General features: G+C 42.6%; 2 protein-coding genes across 5 annotated transcripts in view; both read right to left on the reverse strand.

Annotated features, from left to right (window-relative positions):
* Positions 1-1,212: 1,212 nt before the first annotated feature.
* Positions 1,213-10,793, reverse strand: LOC306914863 (dynein axonemal heavy chain 12-like). 2 transcript variants are annotated; one of them, XM_079492077.1, is made up of 9 exons: positions 10,374-10,793; positions 8,962-9,135; positions 7,933-8,156; positions 7,031-7,163; positions 6,363-6,540; positions 5,149-5,370; positions 4,005-4,277; positions 2,926-3,059; positions 1,213-2,160 (listed from the first exon to the last, which is right to left on the reverse strand). In XM_079492077.1, the coding sequence occupies exons 1-9, from the start codon at positions 10,588-10,590 to the stop codon at positions 2,009-2,011; spliced, it is 1,707 nt and encodes a 568-aa protein (XP_079348203.1). In that variant the 5' UTR covers positions 10,591-10,793; the 3' UTR covers positions 1,213-2,008. The 2 variants fall into 2 exon arrangements, with proteins under 2 accessions (XP_079348203.1, XP_079348202.1); XM_079492076.1 differs by having other exon boundaries at positions 6,342-6,540.
* A 2,954-nt stretch (positions 10,794-13,747) lies between these two features.
* aatkb (apoptosis-associated tyrosine kinase b) overlaps positions 13,748-17,927 on the reverse strand; it is a 78,688-nt gene continuing 74,508 nt past the window's right edge. For 2 of the 3 annotated variants that reach the window (XM_079493666.1, XM_079493668.1), the window contains 3 exons: positions 17,758-17,887; positions 16,680-16,898; positions 13,748-15,729 (listed from right to left, as the gene is read on the reverse strand). In XM_079493666.1, the coding sequence (XP_079349792.1) occupies positions 16,681-16,898; positions 17,758-17,887 (348 nt within the window). In that variant the 3' untranslated portion in view covers positions 13,748-15,729; position 16,680. Of the gene's footprint in view, positions 15,730-16,675; positions 16,899-17,757; positions 17,888-17,927 lie in introns of all 3 variants that reach the window. The other variant, XM_079493667.1, reaches the window with a different exon arrangement.

Here is a 17,927-nt window from a genome sequence, read left to right on the forward strand (position 1 = left end):
TAATCAGAATGTGATTTTCATAATGTCAGATATCATTCTTGTAATCATGTATATACTACAGATTAAAAAGAATAAAAACAATTCCCGTTTTTCATTATTGTGTTGATTAACTTTTTCCATACCACTTCAGTGCTTCGAACTGAGGAGTTCCCTTCCCAACAGTTTGATGAGGCTACTTATTCCTGACAAGATCAGCATGGTGATCGGATCCCCGCCGGCGAACGTTTCTGCTTGGGCAATCTGTAGTGCATGAATAAAGCCCCCTGCCCTCCGTGTGGTGGTGGGTAGGACATTTTGCTCAGAAACAATTAGCCCTTCGCTAAGAGCCTCCCCAAACTGTCAATGTCACATTAGCAGCGAGGAGACAGCTAGGGCAAGCTGTCCTTCTCCCCCATTGAGATGCATGTTAAATGATGGGATTTCTCCATATAATGGATCATTTCAGTAACAAAACCTTCATAATGTCTTCTAAATCTAGTCAACCAGGCCTGCAGTATTTAAGTCCGACGTCATTTTGTAGTGCTACGTTACGTCCGGGTCCAAGTGGCACCAGCTCCCATCCGCATCTCATTGTAAATAGAATATCTAAACGCGTGAATCTTTTTACAATGACGTTACAATGAAGCCATTGAGGGTTAAAATGGGTCTTAATGCTTCCAACTCGAGTAGAATTATTAATGTTTTGTACAAGTTTCCATGACAAAAAAAAAATGATGTGGAGACAATAAAGACTAAGTCCATTTGCTCAGTAAAATATTTCGGGGGCATATTTAGAATGTTTGCAGGCTTGAGTATGTTGAATCTAGTTTGCATTATTGAGGATTTAGTTGACACAATGAAATAAAATGGCGATAGTATTCCGTGTGGGGCAGACGGCCTGTCACAGCCAGATTTGGGAGAGCAGCACAGCTTTGTTGTTGCGAGGAAAGCGGTGAAATGAGACTTTCGTGGTTGTTTTCGTCTCAGATTTAGTCCGACGGAGCGTCACAGTATAACTCTATGGGGACACAAAAGCGACACAAAAGTAGGACCCGGAAGTATCTCAGGAGGGGGCGCTCACGTCACAGCTAAAATACTGAATGCACTCATGGGCAAATGTGCATGACATTATTTCAATAAGCTAGAAATACGAGGAAATGACAGAGGCAGAAACAGTATCCAACAATCAACTTTAATGCCTGTCCGACGGGAGTTTTCATGTTGCACGGTAAGAGTACGGTCATTGGTATTATTGCCATCACCTGGGTGGCTCAGACGTGTACCTTTCCCGACGTTAAGCTGTGTATGTGTTCAACAACACAGCCATGAAAAATAACAATGACAGCTATGAGGTGACGAAAGTTGCTAAACTATTTGGCCCTTTTTGGGGTGGGGTTTAGCGAAGGGCTAATTCAGGAGCCTAATCCCAATATTCAAATTTCTGCCTCCTTCACACCAATAGAAACACATTTTCAATATGGGGTGGTACCAATCCTACCCACTCATACAGAATAAACACATGCAATTGGACAGTGGTTATAAGTACTGTACTTGAGTACAACTTTGAGGTATTATTTACTTTACTTGAGTATTTCCAATTTTGGATACTTTTGAAAACTTTAGTTACTAGTTACTTTACAGATTTTGATTAATATTACAAAACATTAGCCATTCGAAAATAGCCGATCTACGACACAATGTGTCATTTTATACAATTAAAAACTTTGAAATGGGACATTCTGTATTAGTACTTTTTGCATTTTGATACCAATGCTTTTGTACTTTTACTGAAGTACATTTTTAATTTTGGACTTTTACTTGTAACAGAGTATTTCTACATTGTGGTATTGATACTTTTAATTAAGTAAAAAAAAAAATAGTACTTTATCCACCACTGCAATTGGAAGTGATAATAGCAGACAAATTTGGAACTGAAAGTAAACACTATACAATTTAAGATGATGAATAATCAGGTTTTTTTTTTTAAATAAATGAAAATGTGCCATAAACAGTAGACCTGAGATCAAGATCACGGTGGTGAGATGTCGGAAAACGTGAGGAAGTTATGGAGCAGAGTTGGAACCGGTAGCCGCTCAACGGCATTGGTTCTCATAAGGACGTCACTTCCCAGTATGTCCCTGATCTTCAGCCTGCACAGGTGAAGCAGAGAGGGGAAACCATCTACGACACACACACACACACACACACACACACACACACACACACACACACACACACACACACACACACACACACACACACACACACACACACACACACACACACACACACACACACACACACACACACACACACACACACACACACACACACACACACACACACACACACACACACACACACACAGTTATTGATTTTTCCAGAAACACATACACAAAGAAAAGTAAACTATGGCCCGTTCGGCTAGGGTAGCGGTCCGGGCACCCAGCCTGACGGCGTGTCGCGGGTTCGAACAACCTTTGCACTGCGTGTCAGTCCCCTTCACTCTCCCCATTACCTCTCAGTCTACTGTGATCTATCAATAAAGGCAAAAGCCCCCCAATATCTTAACCCTAGAACACTAAACCCGGATGAGTTACTGACACCCTGTGGTGATCACCACTTACTGTAGGAAATCCCAAGCAATCCCTATCCTTGTAACGGTTGTGCACATTTTAAGTGCATTTCCACAAAGTAACAAAAGTTAATCAATGTGTGTTTGTCCATCACGTCGTATTCTGAAGAGCTCACAACATTATGCAATGCTCTTGGAAAAGTGGTCCTAACGCATTGCGTTGTGAGCTTGTACATTAGTACATTTTATCCCAACCTTTGTGCATCACGATGAAACAGGGCATTCATTTACGACAAAACATAAAACGTTGAAATATGGAGCAACAATGTACTAAATGGCATACAGCACATAAGTGAATGTGTTGTACACACCGACGGGACAAGCAGGTATCCAGGTCTTGCTTCTCAGACGCTGCTGCAGAACTTCAGTCAGGGCCGGCGACAGCGTCGACCAGTTCACCATCTCCAGCAGGTAGTTCAGAACCTTGTCGTCTGCCGTTCTGAAACTGTGTGGCATGAATGACGACAAAAACACAGCAGCGATCAGAACAATTCATCAGTCGAGTCACGATTATGCACATCAACAACATCTCTAGCACAGTGGTTTTCAACCTTTTTCACATCAAGGTCCATTATTTATTAATTCTGCATTTGAGCCGAACCACCGTTTGATGAGATTTAGCCTCTCAGACCCAAAACCTAGAATATTTTTGTTGTCGTTGGATAGGATTTTGTCCACAATTCCGTGCTGGATTGATGTTGGTACCATTAGGAGAGATGACAGGTAATTATTCCTTCGATAGGGTCCTCAGATGTGTCTTAATTAAGTAATTTAAGGAAATTAAGTAATGGAGATGTTTAACAATAATGTAACTCTTGAGAGTTCATTGCATTTTACACTCTCACAAATTACAGAATAACAACTCTCCATTATTTCGCTGGGGACCACCTGGAATCCCTTCAACGACCACTGGTGGTCCCCGGACCACTGGTTGAGAGAACCACTGCTCTACCATGTAGTGTAGTGTGTGTGTGTGCGTGCGTTTAAATGTGCAGTACATTAAAAAATAAAATAAAAATAGCATGGCTATTTGATTAATCCAAAAGTAGTAGATCGATTTTTTTTTAATCACACCCGTGTGAAGTGAGGGGTGCTCTTATCGTACATCATGAATCATCTCATACTGGCCAATCAGAATGCCTGTTGCCACAAATTTAGGTCATATTTGGCTAACTTTCCCTTCATTGTCAATGGCATTTAATGTGTGCGTTGCAGACATTTGACCTAATTTCTCCTTACATTGTCGATGGCAAATATGAGACGTGTGGGGACAAGATGACGTACATTTTCCCTCAATGGCATTTAATGTTTGTGTTGCAGACATTTTGTGGGGACAAAAGCTGTATATAGGAGCCCCTCAAAAATTTGTCAATAGTGGCATCTCTCTTACAAGTTAGGCAGCAGGAGCACAGAGGGGTCCAGTCCAGCCGTCAAGAGGGTGGGGAGCCAAAATTCTGCTTCTTCTGCGTTTTGGGCGGCAACACTCTGCAACGCCTGGAGCTCACTGGGGCAAAAAAGCCCCTCAGTCCGCCATTGCTGTCTTCTTCTGGTATACCCTCTATAGTGGATCAGTGGTGACAGAAGCACGGTGTCTGTTAGACACGCGTCCCAGGAGTCCCTGGTCACGCTTGCTCCTGCAGCCATCAACATTTTCAACGGATGTCTGTGAAAGAGAGCCGATACAGAGCTGTCAGTGAAGTGTAAAAAAATATCATTCTGTATTCAATTGCAGTTATAATATGTTATTGGTTTGTAATGAATGGCTCTACTTTGAATATTGTTTGGACATGATAGCCTGGTATGGGCACCGGATCGGACAAATTAGGGGCTGGCTTGTCAGTGTCATTGCATTATTTCCATACAGTTCAATTACACAAGGCTTATGTTAGTGTTTTCACTTAACTGCATTACTCACTAAAATATCTTCTTTAGTTTTAGAGGCCCTGATAGATTATCTTAATGCAGACTAGATGCTTATTTTGTACTTTGGATTCTTATATTAAGGATGGTGTTGCGCAGTGACACACCACATCACGTTGTGAGCTGGCCAGATTGGCTATTTTATTTATGAATGAACTAGAGCGGTGCCCGTTGGGCACTGGCCTACTTGGAATGATGGAAATGAATGCCCCACCCAGATATGTCTGTGTCCCTTTTATGCCCATGAAGTTCCTTGTCAGGCATACCCAAATATGAAGTCTATGCAGATGTCAGAACATCATTGTGATGTCATGCTTGTCAGAACAGGCCACCCCCATATATGGAGATCTCGGGGTGATCAGGTGTGATCAATTGGCAAATTAGGGCCCTGTCCAGAGCCCGGGCAGGGGCCCTGTCCAGAGCTGGGCAGAGGCTTTTGTGGTGTTTCTGGACAACAGTGTATCACACCAACTCAAGGCCAGGCACTATGGTTTCACACCCTGTGGTGGTGTGGAACACGTGGGTTCTCGAGTTACGTGGATTACAGACATACACACGTACACACAGAGACATTTATAGATATAGATGAAATACAGATGCCAAGTGGTTCGTACGTGACGGATTCCAGTTCATATATATCGTCTTGAGACAGGACTAAGGCGAGTGGTGAGTCCATCTCGTAGAGGTTCCTGCAGTCCTGGCCTTCAGGACTGAAGCCCTCACTGAGCAGGAGCTTCAGCATGGGTGGATTGTCCACGGCCTCGTACACTGGACTCACCATTCCCTCACCACGGTCAACAGCGCGGTCTGTCACAGCAATGAGCCTTTTAAGGATGCTGGCGAGAAGAAAGTACACCAAAGTTATACCACAACAAAACTGCGTTGGCAGAGTGGAGGACATCTTTGACAAAATGCATATCTTTGCTGTGGGTGGTAGAAACCTTGTATATCATATGTTTTCTTTTGTAAATTAATGTCTTACGCCGTCGTGCAAGTGTGAGTGAGTGTCACGTTGTCCAAAATTGGTATGGAATGTTGAAAACGGTTAATATCATAATCATATTTAACCTACTTCTACAAATGCCTTCTAAATGCACCAAGATCTTTTTTTTCTTTTTGCAGTGAGCTTGTACATCTGCTAAACCATCTAAAATGACATGGTTTTAATGAGTTCATATAAACTAAAGGGTACAATTTATGCAAAGTGCTTTAAAATGTGTGCATTACATTCTCACACTCATGGAGTAAACCATGCATTGCACCAACGTGCTTATCGGGAGCAGTAACGACACGCAGGGGTGAGCAACTTTGACAATGGAGAGGACCACTATATTTCCACACTCACTCCCAGAGTGCCACATTGCATATTACTGTCATAGCAAAAATAGCCAATCTACAAGCTCAAAACCCGTCACAGTGCGACGCGTTTTTAGCTTGTAGATCAGCTATTTTTTGCCATATTTGAATTGAAATCCTGATTTCTTTTGCGCTCTTTTTGAATTGGAATCCTGAAAAGTTTTTATTTAATTTCAAATGCATTTCGTTATAGTTATGTTAACCCATGTTGGGCGGGAACCCCTTTTGGTGTTAGCATTATGTTATGCTTTAGCTATTGAAAAATAGCAGCTCTACAAGCTCATAGCGCGCCACCGAGTGGCGCGCTACGAACTTGTAGGTCTGCTATTTTCGAAAAATCGAAGAACCACTGACATAGAAACATAGCTTTTTCAGAAAACTGTCAGGATGTAGAAGACATTTTTAGAATCTGATCTCAGGTCAAAATGGGTTAACTTTATGAACCAAATACAAATTTTTTGTGCCGGCATACTTTTCATTTAGACCCTTGGCAGCGGCATGAATGGGCAGTTGTGGCCAAACACGGCTGCAGTGAAGATTTGGGTCGGCCTTGTGGTTCAGCAACACCTCCACACACTTGTCGCACGCGTTCTTTGTAGCAGCCATCAACGGGGTAGTGAAGTCAGCTGCCCGGGTATTCACACATGCACCTGCAAGTCAAGTCTTAAAATGGGTTACGCTATATATTATAGTTTTAAAGGGTTGTCTACTGTAGGAGAAAACTATCGCACACCTAGCAATCAGGCGTATGCACAGGTGCGTAGGCCAGTGGACATCAAAGAAAGCAATAAGGTACACCCGCACACTGTGTATCTGCTCGGCACAAGAGTATTGTCTTATTTAATGAAGCGGAGGAAGGTCTACTAAAACACCAAGAATGAGAACTATAAGATTGGAACTGGAAATGTTAAGGTGATAGATGGGTAGTCTTTTCTGATTGGCTGAAAATTGGCAACACATGTGAAAATGTATTTTCTGTTTACTAAGCAGGATGATGTTGAGCATGGTTTGCTCAAGTCATGGTAATAATTCTGGCAGAAGTTTACACCACAAACCCATTTCTTCATCTTATTTCACTCTTGTTTGACAAACACCTGTCTTTTCATTCTGGATTTTAATAAAAAAGCTAATAACTAGTACCTGCTTCAGCTAATATTTTCAAACAATGGTCATGACCATTCTCTGCTGCCAGATACAAGGCTGTCTTCTCCTTTGTGTCGTAGCGAGCTAAAGAACACAGTGGTGCCAGGATTTTAACAATTCCACAGAAACCCTGGAGAGAGAGAGAGAAGTGGGATAATATCCAAGTGAGTAGATTTATCTGAATTGTAGCAATATATAGATTCCATACAAGATAATAGTCTCCTCATACAGATGATGGGGTCATTTGTGTGGCTCCACTATTCGGCTAGGACAGTGGTTCTCAACCAGTGGTCGGGGGGACCACCAGTGGTCCTTGAGGAGGTTCCAGGTGGTCCCCAGATAAATGATGGGAGCGTTTGTAACTCTTGAGTGTGAAATGAAACCAAATGGACCCGTAAGGGAAACAAATGGACCCTTATGGGTCCATTGGTTTAATTTTACGATCTCAAGAGTTAAATTATTGTTAAACATCTGCATTACTTAATTTACAGTCTACACAATTAGAGAATGTAGAAGAATTGTTACTAGAAAAAAGGCGGCGATCCGAGAACTCAAAAAAGTAAAAAAATGAGGAGAGGGTGGATAAAAATCAAGGCACTAGAAGAATTGTTATTTTGATCAACGTTTGCCTGTTATCTCTCCTACGGTACCACATCAATACAGATGGAATTGTGGACAAAGGTTTTGGGTCTGAGTGGCTAAATGTAATCAAAATGGTCGTCTGTGGCTCAAATGCCGAATGATATGAAAAAGGTTGAAAACCACTATTCTAGGACAAAAGCTATATTTGTAAAGCTGTTCCTCAACTGACTGGGTTATCAAGTTGGCTTGTGAAAGACGGTATAGATCACACAGGAAAGGGCCATACTTTCTGGGCCATACTGTGCACTTGTATTTACCTTTTCGGCAGCGTAATGAAGAGAATAGCGGGAATCGGAATCCGTGGCGTTGACATACGCCCCGTTCTGAACGAGCAGCTTGACCATGTCGAGGTGCTGTACACTTGAGGTTCCCTTTCCAGCGACGTAGTGAAGACAAGACCAGGACTTGTCATCTTTTGCGTTGACATCTGCCCCTTTGTCAATCAGCAGCTTCATCATGTCCAGGTTGTCATCTATCACGGCTGGGAGCACCAGTGTTGTGGTTTTAGTCATACTCTTTTGATTTTGAATACAAAATAAATTATTTTTTGTCACATTTTAGTCATCTGGAATGTTTTAGTGTTAGTCTAGTTTTAGTCGACTAAATGTACAGTTGATTTAGTCAACTAAAATGCATTTTGGCGGGCCTCGATGCCGTCGTAAATCGCGCTGCGGCACGTTGTGAGCTTTTAGATTTATTTTCTGCATGCAACCAAGTGTAAAATGACGTATACTGGTCCCTTGTCCACTAGTCCCTCAATTTTAGTCTAGGTTTTATTTGACGACGAAATTGTCAATATATTTAGTCTTGGTTTTAGTCGTCATAGCTTAGTTTTCATTTAGTTTCCATTTAGTTTGTCAGTGAAAAAAGGTAGTCGACGAACATTTTTTGTCATAGTATTAGTCAACGAAATGAACACTACTGAGCACACATTGACACATGAGAGCAATCCTCAAAACAACATTCACAGACAAACCAACTCTTTGGGCACGTTCGGAAATACCGCACCGGAGCACACTGGCCTATTAGTTTGCATTGCACAGTGTGCTCAGTGCGCTATTTCCGAACGCGCCCATAATGTATCTGCAGACCTGAATCTGGGTACATGTGTTTGGTCCGACGCACTAACAGTCCAACAAGCATTATATTATTAGTCCCGACAACCTACCCCAAACAGGGAAGCCATGTGGGTGAGTCTTAACCGGCCACGCATGTGTCGGACTGTTGCATGTCGGACTGTTAGTACGTCGGACCAACGTATGCCCCCCCCCCCCCCTGAATCTTACCCACGTGGAGCGGAGACAATCCTATTTTGTCTCGGATGTTGACGTTGCCGCCTGCATTCAGGAGGAGTTTTACGATGTCAAGGTTGCGGATACCGACAGCCAGGCGGAGCGCAGTGCAACCATCTTCAGTGGTCCAGTCCACATACTCACTTATGGTGCAGTTGGAGGCTGTTGCTGGGAAATGATCCAGTCAGAGAAACAGAGAGAGGGAGACAGCAGGTGGTGAAATATGAGCAAAGATTGCAAACATAATGCCACAAATGTGATGAGTCATCACTTTTCGAAAAGTGGCTATGGCCGTTTTTAGTCCAAGGAGTGTTTTTCATGCAAACCAAACGTGACTCTTTTTGATACAGAGACAGTCATGGCGGCAAGACTAACTATTCAGGATGAGAAAAACAGTTTTTTTTAATATTCAAAATTAGTTAATAGCACAGGCAGACACTTCACATACTAGACATGTCTGAAATAAATGTCAGAGCTGAAAAACATGTAGCTAGGTGTAATGTTAGAGTCCACAGAAGTGAACCTTTCAAGCCTGTTTTGTGTTTTCTCAACTCGCTATTTCTGCAAGACATTACTCTACTCCATGGGTTTTCAACAGGTGGTCCGTGGACCACTGGTGGTCCGTGAAGGTATTGCATGTGGTCCCTGACCAGGCATTTAGTAATGTAGGAAAGTGAAGATTTGTATTTTAATTTATTGTATTGACCACAAGTTGAGAAACAATGCAGTAAAGGATGATGACGTGTCGATGTTGTCAGTTACTGGGTCGGACGTAAAGAACTTCCACAGAAAAGGGAGTTGGAATCTCAAGGGAAACTGTACCGGTTTGCCTGGTTGAGTCACCATTATAAGGAAATGTGCCCATAATTAATCGCATGTGTCTGCTCGCTCATACATACAGTAAGTTACAATGAACAGCAACATGAGTTTAATATGGAAGGTTAATTTCCCCCCCACACCACACCCATATCCCCCCTCCCAACACAAAGTGGTCCCCAGGTAGATTCTCAGTCAGACTGCAGGGTGGTGGTCCCTGGTTCATAATCAGTTGAAAACCCCTGCTCTACTCGACTCATTTCAACAAATCAGATTCCAATCTGGATGTGGCTCAGATCTGATTCAGGCTGGATTTGGCAGGCTGCCAGTGCCCGCACCAAACCTACAAAGGCCCACATCGGGTTTGCCGAAGTGATGCCCACAGCTGTGGTCTCACCGTGGGCAGCCCACAGGGGACCCTTAGGTCAGGGCCCTTAGGCCAGCCCTAAGTGGGCTCTTACAGGGCCAGCACAGCAGCAGGGAGGTCTGTGTGGGCAGTTCAGAAACCCGTCCTACTTTTACTCAAGTACATTTTGAATTCAGGACTTGTAAGTAACGGAGTATTTCTACATTGGTCACCCTATACTTACCAAACCAGGACAGTATCTCTCTTACACATCCTATATGGCCAGCACCTGCTGCCATGTGGAGGGGTGTGTAAAAACATCCAGAAGCAGGCGCGGTGCAGAAAAAGACAACGCTGACTCCAGTTTCACGAAGCAAAGTGCGCAGCAGTTTTCTGTCCCCCCTGCCTGCAGCTACAGCAACACGCAGCCGGTGACTGTCACATGCCTCCATGATCTCCATCGTCCTCGAACCTCCGCTAATCGGTGCGGGTTTGCGTCTTTTTTACCCACCAAAAGACGAAACGAGCACACGATGGCAAGAAATTCAATTGAAAGTTCGACCGACAGTTTATGCAAAGTTTTTGCACCTTTTCTCAGTTTTCTGGGAAAATAGCAGAGACTTTCACAACAAACGACAAACTCTGTGGATAAAGCCTGCAGTCCTGTCAGTCAGGACAAAACTAATTTACAGAACAGCTGCACCATCAAGCTTAATTAGCCTACACCAGAGTAATCTAGTAAGAGTGGCGACACGCTTTGACATTGGAACTATCCCATTGAGATAGAATGAGCACTTCCGCATTCCATTGTTACAATGGGATTCAACGCTATAGTGTCGCCACTCTCTTACTATATTACTCTGGCCTGCTGGTGAACTTCAAAATAAGATGTGGAAAAATACATGGCGGGGTGAGTTGTCTGTAGGCCTACTTTCCGCTGGGGCGAGTTAGGCGAGTGGGTAAAGGGAAAAGACGGACAGCTCGCCCAACAATATTTTGACACTTTCTGACGTGGCGGGTGAGTTGTCTGTACTTTGGGTACCGGGTATCCATTACAATAATTCAATTTCGGTTCTAACTATCGGTTCCTACAGACGTGCGCAGTCACGCGCTAATTATTTATTTCACAGCAATCAATCAAGTGGAAGTGGAAGTGGAAAATGTTTCTTTCATTGTCTGTCAGCATGTCACAATGTGCGTAAATCTCCAAATCCCGACTCTCGACTTTTCTCTCCATATAATAAAAAAAATGATAGACACTTTACCATTGCTCTGGCGACTTGGCAAGTCCTGCACAGAAAATAATAGCAGTCAGACCTATAGAAGTGTCGCGTCCACAACCAGTTGTGAGCTTGTAGAGTGGCTATATTTTCCAGGTGTATAATAAATGTCACGTTATAATGTAGGCTAATAAAAGTTCACGCACGAACATTGTCGGCATGCAGGCGCAGTGACAACGGAATGCAGTCAAGCTTTATGAATACCAAAACAGGAGAGAGATGTGCCATATGCGCACGGAGACCCACTGTATACTTTCTTCTCACCGATTTTATGCGATTTCATTCACACCTCTCTCTCTCTCTCTCTCTCTCTCTCTCTCTCCTCGCATGACCATGACCATGAAATGGAGAGCAAAATACAGCACGATATAGTTTCACATGCACATGAGACAGACAGAGACATATGGAGAAGGTGCACCATATGACCAATAGGACAGTGGTTCCCAAAGTGGGGTCTGGGGACCCCCTGGGGTACTTGAGGGAGTTCCAGGGTTCCCCAGCTAAATTATAGTTTGGAACCAATTGGGCCCTTGTGGGTCTCTCAGAGTTAAATTAACATTGATTTTACAATATAAATTGGGGGTCCCAGAGATAGAAATGCCATTTAATGGGGGTCCGTAGACTAATGCATGTCAAACTGGGGGTCCTTGAAATAAAACAGGTTGAGAATCACTACTAGAGCCGTAACAATCTTCTCTTATGGGGGTCCCTGGCATCTCTTTTCAAATGGAAATGGGGGTCTGTGGGCTAAAAATGTCAATTTGGGGGTCCTTGACATGAAAAAGTTTGGGAACCACTGCAATAGGAGACTGATCTCTTCACCTGGTGCAACTCTTTCACTCATTTTGTTAAATAAATACTAGTATTCAAAAGGTGGGTTATTATTCAGCATAATTCATTCATTTTCTTTTGCAGTTTAAGCAAAAATATATATATATATATATATATATATATCCACAAATATGTTGATGTGGCATTTAAAATATATATGTTCATATATTTTAGGATTATTTTTTAGGGTGGCATGTCTGTATTCCTCTAAATCGACATTAAAATAAATTTCGCCGCCGCCCATTGGGCAGCAAACGCATCATGACACTAAAGTCTCACTCTTGCCTTTTTCTGAAACTTGGCAGCCCTAAATTACGTGTTTTCAGGCAGGGAGACAAACGTACAGACATTACAATAATGAAGTACATTTACTTGTGTACTGTAGCATACATTAAGTTGCATTTTGGAAACTTATGACTTACATTTTAAAGACAAAATAGCCTATTGTACTTTTGACTACATTTCTAGCCTAGGTAGGGAACACGTACATATCCCCTGTGATCAGCTAATCTCCGGCGTTGGCTTGATCACAGTGAAACACACACACTCTCTGGATGGCCTGTTATAACGCCACCAGGATGCCAACTTATGTAAAACCCTTTTTTTAACATTATCCTTTATCCAAATTTCACTCAAATCGGTACACACATCTCTATAGTCATGTGATTTTGTGAGTTTGCAAGAGCGGCCCTTTTAGAACAAAATGCCGCAAATCATGTCCGATTGTGGTGAGGCTGAGGAAGAAATGCCACTTGACATTTTTTTTAAATCAGCCTTATATGGTGGCATTATAACAGACAGAGTAGCGTCTTCTCTTTACCTATAACTGCACCGTCAACTGATCTGCATGAAACTAAGAAACTAGGAAAAACTTCTGGCCTGCATTTTCCAAAGATTTTAGTGCCACCAGGACAGAAGGCCAACCTATGTGAAACACATTTTCTTATATTATATTAGTCCAAAGCAAATCGGTACACATGATGCTACTGCAGGACATTGTCTATTGATCACTCAATACCAAACAATGCACACCCATTCCTGACCTGGTGGAGACCTGTGCTCCGAGGAGAACTTTTTCCTCTAATATATTCAACCACAAACTATAGTGTTTAAGGTGAATCCTTTATTTGTACATAATAAACACTAAAAGCAAATAAAAACAATTGGACGTGAAAAACAGACTTTATTTATATCTGATAGAAGGTACAGAAAGTACATGTGACCAAGTCAGTGATCAGGGGCACATACTGTATTTGGCCTACTATCACATCTCTAAAACTACGTACTGCTGCTCATCGTGATCAGTGCAAGGCCAGCACTGCCCTGTGTCTCTCCACCGCTTGGTAACGATGCCCATCAGTCATGTTCCTTTGCCCCGGGACCACAAAACATCTCTTTGGCAACAATAAACATAGAGTGAACTTATTTTTTTACCTTCCCTCTGGAGGCTCTGGCACACATACAGTACAGTACATCAATGTTCTTAGACGTTATTTTGTTTTCTTGAGATACAAAAATATCACATACTGCTTGTCTAGAATGGTTCTACGCTAAACTAATACAGAATATTAAAGCCTGCGGAGCTAGGGGGCTACCTGGACGACCTAGAGAGAGGAGGCAAACAAATACATAGAACACACTACAGTACATGTTGATCAGGGAGAGGAGCTTTTCCATATATGTGGCACCCTGGTTCTTAAAGGCTTTGATGCCAACTGTGATATGAAATAGCAGCAACCAACCAATTCTTTAGTCCAACAGGCTCAACCCTTTTTTTAAACGGGGCCATCCATCCCTACGTTACCCAGGTTATATGTTCCCAGGGTTCTATATGTTCCCCACTTACCTTAGGGTTTAGGGTTAGTGAAATATCTGTAACATTTCAAACTCATGACCATCTATTGCTCTTCTCAACATATTGTTGCCTCTCAACCAATCCATGCACAACTGAATAGACAAGTTAGACTAACATTCAATGCATTAGTTGATCAATTGATCCTTCCCCCCCTCAATCGGTCAAAGTAAAGCCACGTGAATGTTTCATGTTCATCAGGTGTGATTTCATCCAAGCATTGTGCGCTATAAATATTATTCTGCTGCAGTTTGGTGTGTGGTTCAAGCTTGTTTTTCTTTGTACTGTAGATTGCCCAAATTGTGAAGAGTCTCTGTATCTGACAAGGTACAGCACTTCAAATTCTAGCAGCCTACTGTGATCACAGTATACATAACAAACCCAATTAGAGCAAGTGACAGTTCCGACACAGGCAGTTCTCATTTCTGCTATAAACTCCTGAAATCATGTTAATGATGAATTCAACAAAAAAATAACTCCCCTTTAATCCCATAAGAATAATTTCAGACAGATGGCTTATAAAACCTTGAAACCATACAATACTAATCGGAGTCCCGCAGGGATCTTCTGCAGGAACACTGGGCTTTTGTGCCAGGGACCCCCACAAGAGAAGACCTTTTTTTCTACTTTCATTCAAATATTTTTCACAATTGCTCACAAAATTGTCACGATGCATGCAACACCTTGTGAGCTTGTACATTTCGCTATTTTGGAATAGCCAAAGTATAAAATTTGTTTAAAGTGGTTGAACTGTTTCTCATTGAAAGCATACAACAAAGGGTTACTGGGAGTGATGGTGATGCTGGCACTCAATTTGGTACAAAGCATATGAGCCATATACATATTATATGTAAAATAGTACAGTAGCGGTCCTGATAACATAAAAACACTGATAGAATCACAAAATGCTGCGTTGTCCAAAAGTTAGAAGAGCTGTTTTCATCGGGACAGCCAGAATGAACAAGACCAAGGCAGGAACCATGACACTTCCATTTGCTTCTTTTTTTTCCTCCTTCTTCTTACATTCTGGGTCACACTCATGTATGTGTCCGTTGGTCCTGAATTGACCTAAATATTCTCATTATTATATTACTTGTGATACATAAAGGATTTTCGATAATACTCATGATGACGAGGAAAGCAATTTCTCCTTCGGTGTAAAACCAAAGGCAAGGAGTTTGTGTCCATTCACTCAGCATACAGTATATACATAATAAATAAAATAAATTGTCTTAGTGGAAAGCCATGCTGGTTCCATGTCACATACAGTACGGTATGGTTCCATTATAAATAAAAGGTGAATTGTGTCACAAAACGTGTGATGCTCCCCCCCCCCCTCCATAGTTCTCTTCCTTTTCACTCCAAAAATATGTTCAATTCGACCCCAATATATTATTCTGTAGTTTGTATATATATTACCATACTCTTTTAATCATTCTAAAATAATTAAGACCCCCCCCCCCCCATCCTGACGAGGAGGAAATCCATTCTGAGTGTCCACTACTAGACAGAGGCACTGTGTTTGTCTGTCTGATGGTTTCCTGAAACCTGAAGTCCCACACCAAACAGAAGTCATGCTAGTGCTGTCCACACGGGGTCAGTAGATCTCACTCTGTCTGTCCCAGTCCTCAGCGCTCCTGCAGAGGAGAGATCATTGTTACTGAATATAAATATTGTTACTGAATATAAAGGTTCTTCTATTCTTCTAAGAGACCGCCCCCCCACCTTCATGAATGCAAAAAAAAAAGTAAAAACTAAAGTGATACTACCGTGTATACCATTTTGCTAAAAGGTCATACTATACTATTCCGTAAATAAGAACGTCTTACGTCGTCATTTAGTACCCTAAACAAACATTAAAGTCCATAGACTTGGCTGGCAAACGATTTACATCATAAGTGCTCTAAACAAACATTCAAAATCGTAATTTTCAAAAATGTTGCCTTAATAAACTGTTGCCTTAAGAAACTAAATTCTACCATACTGCCTTCCAAAAGAAAATATTAGATCTATATAATGCTATTGTCATCAAACAAATGTATGATGCCCAGAATTTGTAGTTCAGGAATGGGACCACAACACATCCCATAAGTCACTTCCGTTCACTTCTAAATGCTCACATAACCCTCGTCCCCCTCTTTGATATTGCATTCCGCACGACCCCCTCCTACCCAGTGACTCTCCCTATTCATTCTTCTCTCTACTCTTTCCATTCTGTAAGGTCCTGAGGGCGTTCCCAGGAGGAGGCTATACGGTGGGCTGGGCAGTGGGCACCCTCCGAAGCTTTCCCCCAAGTCAGCCGGTTCATCGAAGACCCAGGTGAAGGCCCCGTCCTACATCCATTTCATTCGTTAGTTCATTCGTGTCATTTGTGTAATTCGTTTCTATGTGGTCCTTGCTAGTGAAGTCTGGAAATATTTAGCAACTATAAAACTAACAGGCAGACATTTGAATGACATTGTGTATACAGCAATGAGGGGGAAAACACAACTGTATGCCACGTACTGTTAAACCAGATAAATGTCGTTCAAGTCAGAGTGACAGACTTTAAATTAGGTTAATAATATTCATCTCACAGCCGACCCACCTCACGCCGAGTCCATGTCAGAGTCGGACACGTGTGTGATGGAGAAGCGCGACACGTTGGAGGGGGAGACGGTGAATCTGGAGGACTTCGCAGCTGGCTTGGGCTCTGACGGGGCCTTAATGGGAGCGGAGCGAGGTGGTGGTGGAGAGCCGGACGACGCCATCTTGGACGTAGGCAGAGGCAGCAGTGGGAAGTCGTCCTCCCATTCGTACCCGGCACCTGCAGTGACACAGCAGGGAATGAAGCACAGATGTTTCTGTTCAATTTGGCACTGATGACCAATCATGTGGATCTCCGGTTCTCCGTGGCAATGGTGAGACTCCAATTTGGACGGCCTGCCGTGGCGTGAGTCATCCATGATGTGTGTATCTAATCTATGCTGTGTGATGAGTCCGATCAGAGCCTCTTTGACTTCCACTATGAACTTAAAAGTTAAACATAAGACAGAAACACGTGACCAAAAATTACCACCCCCGTCACTTCTGTGGCCTACTGGCAGTGTACAGAATAATAATTAAAACACAATTCACGCCACCATTAATCCATCCATTGATCGCGTATTGCCATTGTTTAATCGCGCGTAACACTTACTTTGATCCAAATATCCGTAATGGTGTGTTACAATGACAAACTGCTGTGTGTGGTCTCATACCCGGATGTTGTTGTGTCGGTCGGTGGTGGAAAAAGTCGACCGCGAGTGTCAACCTGCTTGCTACAGCCCGTTGAAAACCCTTGTATTCACCAGAAACTGCCCCTCAATGTCGTTTCTGAGATACAGAGCTGTGATTGGTTGGCTTAGACTGGAAGTGGATGCGCGTGCATCTTCAAAATGAATATTTTATATATTCATTAAAGAATACATCACTGTTAAAACGGCTTTTCCGGGTGTGGCACGGTACGCTATTCTACGTGTCTATGTTCCTGGCAGGCCTTGTGTTAATCCTGATTAATCCGAGGGTTTGAAGATTAGCTCCGGACACCCAGACAGTCACAGTCACACAGACCGATTGTTTTATAGACAACTAGATTATTCCTGCACAGCCAGGTAGCCATGATGACTACAAGGCTCTCTACTTACTCTCTTCTGAAATATTCCCGTCTGAGGAGTCGTCCGAGGCGTTTGCCTTTTCTCTGGGTTTGCCCTGTGAACTTTGACACTCTGGCGGAGGGAATCCGTGCTCAGCAGCCAGCTCTTTGGTAGGGCTTTCCTAATGAAGTAAAGTCACGAGAGGACAAGAAAATAAATAG

This window comes from Electrona antarctica (assembly GCF_951216825.1).
Source record: "Electrona antarctica genome assembly, chromosome: 22".
Taxonomy (NCBI): Eukaryota; Metazoa; Chordata; class Actinopteri; order Myctophiformes; family Myctophidae; genus Electrona; species Electrona antarctica.